This window comes from Alosa pseudoharengus, unplaced genomic scaffold (genome assembly GCF_046254945.1).
Source record: "Alosa pseudoharengus isolate Yale_2024_CS ecotype anadromous, Long Island Sound unplaced genomic scaffold, YU_APseudo_1.1 YU_APseudo_1.1_scf_9, whole genome shotgun sequence".
Taxonomy (NCBI): Eukaryota; Metazoa; Chordata; class Actinopteri; order Clupeiformes; family Clupeidae; genus Alosa; species Alosa pseudoharengus.
Genome location: NW_027468881.1, coordinates 31,952,985 through 31,957,984, shown reverse-complemented (window position 1 = coordinate 31,957,984; position 5,000 = coordinate 31,952,985). Strand labels below are relative to the sequence as shown.

General features: G+C 45.0%; 1 protein-coding gene across 2 annotated transcripts in view; it reads right to left on the bottom strand.

Moving 5' to 3' along the window:
- Positions 1-5,000, bottom strand: part of lamb2 (laminin, beta 2 (laminin S)) — a 44,567-nt gene that overhangs the window by 20,688 nt on the left and 18,879 nt on the right. For both annotated transcript variants that reach the window (XM_076276090.1, XM_076276091.1), the window contains exons 6-9: positions 4,965-5,000; positions 4,340-4,403; positions 627-829; positions 211-331 (exon numbers count right to left, since the gene is read on the bottom strand). The exon at positions 4,965-5,000 is cut by the window's right edge and continues 153 nt beyond it. In XM_076276090.1, the coding sequence (XP_076132205.1) occupies positions 211-331; positions 627-829; positions 4,340-4,403; positions 4,965-5,000 (424 nt within the window). The remainder of the gene's footprint in view (positions 1-210; positions 332-626; positions 830-4,339; positions 4,404-4,964) is intronic.

The window sequence follows — 5,000 nt, the reverse complement described above, 5'->3', positions numbered from 1 at the left end:
ATTATACACACTGAATGCCATTGATCTACAGTAGAAGAGATTGACAAATTCTGCCACTACAGGAACCATATATAACCTATACTACAGCTAATTATTGAACAACTAACATACTTTAATACATTACACTGTCACTAAATATTACTGTAGTTATCATATCACACTCTGACAAAATCATAAATATGAAGTGCTCATCAGTGCGTGTTTCCTCACTCTTGCAGGCGTGGGTGTTGCGGCCCTCGGCTGGTCTCCAAGGCAAGTCGTTATGGAAGTCGTCACACTGCTCACAGTTAAGCCCCTTGGTGTTGTGGTTGCACACACACCTCCCGTGCACCTGGGGCAAAAAAAAGAAACATTATAGCCACTGTGCCTTACTATAAAACACTGGCAATGAAGCAGCACAAGTCATTGTACACAACAAATATAATTTTTGTTTTCTTTACAGGGAATGAGAAAGGATCCTGAATGGACCATAAACCACGTCTTCAAAGGCAGACATGCTTGATCAATTACGCCCACTAACATGGGGTGAAAGGAAGCACAACCTGATTTGACTTATGCAACCTGACTCCAGGAAATCTTACTTTATGCCTAATAATCTGTCTTGCCCATATATCTGTCAGACTTACCATGGCTTCAATGTTATTCTTGATCCCAGTAATGGGGGCACACTCTGAGGCGTGGCCATAGCAGAAGCAGTTGCCACGGACGACCAGCTCATAGACGGCGTAGTAGTACTTCTCTTTGATCTCCACGCGCGAGTCCAGCAGGTCGTCGCCCAGAGTGTGCAGATCCGTGAAGTTCACGCGCAGATTTGTGATCTTCAACTGATCTGTAAAGAGAAAAAGAATGCAAGGTCAAATTGTGTCTTCTAATTCTGATTTTTTGGCCAGACATTACCTTCCGGTGCAACACGACTGAGATTTTTAATTCAATTGAAGATGCAAGGGCCGGACAGTGTTGTGTCTTGGTAGATTTCAAAGGCAGCCAGATCAAAGGCCAACCAGCCTAGGACTAGAGAGCGGCTAATGAAATCAGGCTACTCCACAAACACTTCAAAGACCATACAACTAAACCTGATCAAGTCGTCCCAAACTCTGCTGAGCAACAAGCCTTACCGAGGGGGCCAAAGAACTGTGACCCCATTTCCATAACCTGACAGCTCCATGTTTTAGTCTCAAGTTACTGTTTGAGATTATGAATGGCAGCGTTGTTTGCATTGGGAATGGGAAAGGGGGTTGTTTGCATTGCTCTATCGTTCAAACTGAGATTCCCCTATCAGCACTATCACACACTTACCCAGCTAGCCCAACACAACCCTGTGAGATGTAACCCAACCCCACCTGATGCCCCCCCTATCGCACACTCAGCCAGCTAGCCCAACACAACCCTGTGAGATGCAACCAAACCCCACCTGATGCCCCCCCTATCCCCCGTCTCCTCTCTGCTCGGGGTCGGGCCTGACCTGGACGCTACCCCGGCGGGAGGAAGTCACGGTCAGCCGAGCATGAGAGGCTGACCAGCAGATTCCCAGTTCACCCGGGATCACGCCGGGGGCAGGGAGTAATGGAGCGGAGCATTGTAGAACAGCAACAAGAAATCAGGAGGGTGATTATGAGGATATATGAGTGTGTGTTTGTGTGTGCATGGACCCTCAAGTAACAGCAAGCATGTGTGGATGAGTGCATGTGATTCCCATGTGTGTGTGTGTGTGTATCCGTTTGTGTGTGTGTGTGTGTGTGTGTGTGTGTGTGTGTGTGTGTGTGTGTGTGTGTGTGTGTGTGTGTGTGTGTGTGTGTGTGTACGTGTGTGCGTATGTGTGTGTGTCCGTAAATGTGTGTGTCCATAAATGTGTGTGTGTGTGTGTGTGTGTGTGTGTGTGTGTGTGTGTGTCCGTATATTTGTGTGTGTGTGTGTGTGTGTGTGTCCGTATATTTGTGTGTGTGTGTGTGTGTGTCCGTATATGTGTGTGTGTGTGTGTACATGGAGGCTCTTTAAGTATGGGGTTCCTCTATAGCTCTACGAGCGTGGCGGAGATGTTCCAGCTACTGTGCACTTTCTCCTTGTTGCAGCACAGCTGTTCAGGGACTGTGGCCTGAGCGGAATGTGGGAGACAGACGGATGGTGTGGAATCAATCCACACACCCACTCCTCACATCCACTCCTGCTGCGGAAAAAACACCCTCTGCCCAAAACACACCACGGGAACACAATACGACCGCCTGAGCCAACGAGAATGCACTTTGCTTGTTATTTTTCAGGAAATCAATCTTCCTACCCCCATCTATCCATATGGAAAAAGATACTGTTTCAAGTGAGTCACTTGAGAAAGGGACCCAGAGGAGCGAGAGTGTGTTTGGATACGGAAGAAGCTTTCCACACGTCCCCTCCATTTTATTACGTTTGTATCAAGGATCCTTTTTTTTAAAAATGTGTTTACAAGGGGAAACAGACTTTGCTTGCATGGACAAATGTGTGCCACTTAAGACAGCAAGGCACTGGAGCAAGAGTGTGTTTGCATACGACACAAAGTTTCCACTCTATCTCCTCCCTGTTTTTACATAGGAGGAAAAAAGGAGGATATTCCTTTCACAATGTGTTCACTACGGGGAGCAAAGGTTGCATGCATGGATACAGCATAGTTGAGAAAAACAAACAAAACACACAAACAAACAAACAAACAAACAAAAATAGCAGGGGTGGATTAGCCTGGATTAGCTCGTCTTGGCTCGTCAGGCTAGGGGTGGATGAGTACAAAAAGAAAACCTCACAGTGAGAGACCTGGAGGCTTAAAGGAGAAATCCGGTGATTTATCACATAGATCTCCGTTTCTTTAGGTCACGAGTACTGTCAGTATGAAAAAAAACCCGAAAACAATCAGTTTTACCTAGCTTGAGATTCTATAGATTCTTAGCGTTACACTCTGGGGGCATGTTTGTGATCTCCCATGTTCATGCCCCCAGAGTGTAGCGCTGGATAGCGAAAGAGCCATCCAAGCGCCTGAAACCCACAGGCGTATCTAGGCTCCTGCCGTCTTATCTGAGGGAATGCTTCAGCTCACACAGTGGGAGTCTCTGTTCTCTGGACCTTGTCTGATTTGAGACACCACATGTACATCCTTTTACCCCAGACAGCCAGACATCAGTTGACACCGCTCCACAGAGATCACAGACGGTGTGTGTGTGTGTGTGTGTGTGTGTATGTGTGTGTGTGTGTGTGTGTGTGTGTGTCTGTGTGTGTGTGTGTGTGTGTGTGTGTGTGTGTGTGTGTGTGTGTGTGTGTGTGTGTGCGTGTGTGTATGTGTGTGTGTGTGTGTATGTGTGTGTGAATCTGCCAGCAACAGTAACGAGAGCCTTCTGTCACTCCGCTCCGACTCCACTCCCATATACCCTGCTGTTTCCACTCACCCCGGCAGGCAGGAACACAAAGGAGAAACAGTGGGAGACTCATTTGTGTTTACACTCCGTAACTGACTGGAGCACCTGGCCTGGGTCGAAGGTGCCGAACATGTGTTCACAAACCTCATATCCTACCGTGACAGCAATGGATAGACATTCCTCTGAGCCTCGCATACCCCTTACTTACAGTAATACGCATATAATACTTGTTACATGAAGACAGGAATATTGCTTCACATTTTTATAAATTCTACTCCTTGATACTTCAACACCCCTTTTATTAGTTTAGGGGTGTTAAAGTATTTTTATTTTAGTTTATGTATAAGTCTGTGTAGCCTCTAATAAACATTACTTGACTACAAGTTTCCTATCCAACGTACTGTCTGTCCCCAGATCTGAGCGGGAGGGAGTATTTTGTGACACATGAGGGTAATCACTGATAACCTGCGCTGAAGTTCTGCGGTTTAGAGGACGCCCTACTTAGTGTGCGTCCCTGTTTTAGCAGGGAAAAGGTTGCTCATGTTGTTTCTGGGAAACACAGTGAAGTCATGCCAGTGCAAATAAAACAGGGGGGACAGATTGAGTGGGAGAAAGCAGCTGTTGTTCCTCTCATTCCGTCCCTGCCCAGCATCCCTGAACCCAGGGGGACAAAACCTAATCCTGGCACTCTATCACTCTTTTGTGTTTATCAAAGCAGGGCTTTTCTTTTAGCAAGGAATATTTCTGTGGTGCCTGACCATATTAGAAAGTTATTTATAATATAAAAAATGTATAAATTATTTATAATAGTCCCATACTATGTCTAAGAATCTTAAGCCCTGCAATTATGTGTAGTGTGAGCATTTCAAGTTCTCTGTGTTTTTAATTTGTATGTTTCTTCTATTCATCATTTGTATCATGCCTTGCCTGCCATTTTGGCGGCTTCCCATGTCAATTGCACTCACTTTGAATGGTTGGACTGTAGGGGTCCTCAATTCTGATCGCGGGCTCGAGGACTCTGAAGATTACCTGCACACAAGAACAAGCGACATGAGATGTTTCACCTTAGGTTCTCAGAACTAGAAAAACTTGGTGGAGTGCTAAACTTAACGAAGCAACTTGACTATGTGGATGCTAAATGCAGCCGCAGCTCATCAAAAATACAAACACATTGTTTTTCTGGCCAGCACAAGAACAAGCTCAGTTTATTCTGGCTGCTATACTTATTGACTGTAATGATAATGGGCTGCATTATTTTATAAGCTGTCTTACTGCCATATCCACTTAAAATGTTAAAGGATAAAGAGTTTTATTAACAATATATTTTTTAACAATATCTTGAGCAGAACTATACTTTTGTTATGTGTCAGTTGTATTTCCTAATGAAAAAAACATAGTGTTAAAAGATAAGTTAGATCGAAAAGAGAACTTCATTTTACTGGCATTTTATCAATTCAGCTCAGTCAGTAATGGACTCAGGTCCTCATCTGGCACTGATTTGGGCCAGTTTACACTTGGCATCCATTCCAGAGTGACTTCTGGAGCTCATCTCTGGGATAATATCTTTCATTATTCCTCTTTAATCCTCACCTCGCCCTCCGTAGACGGCTCGATGTCGGAGTAGCG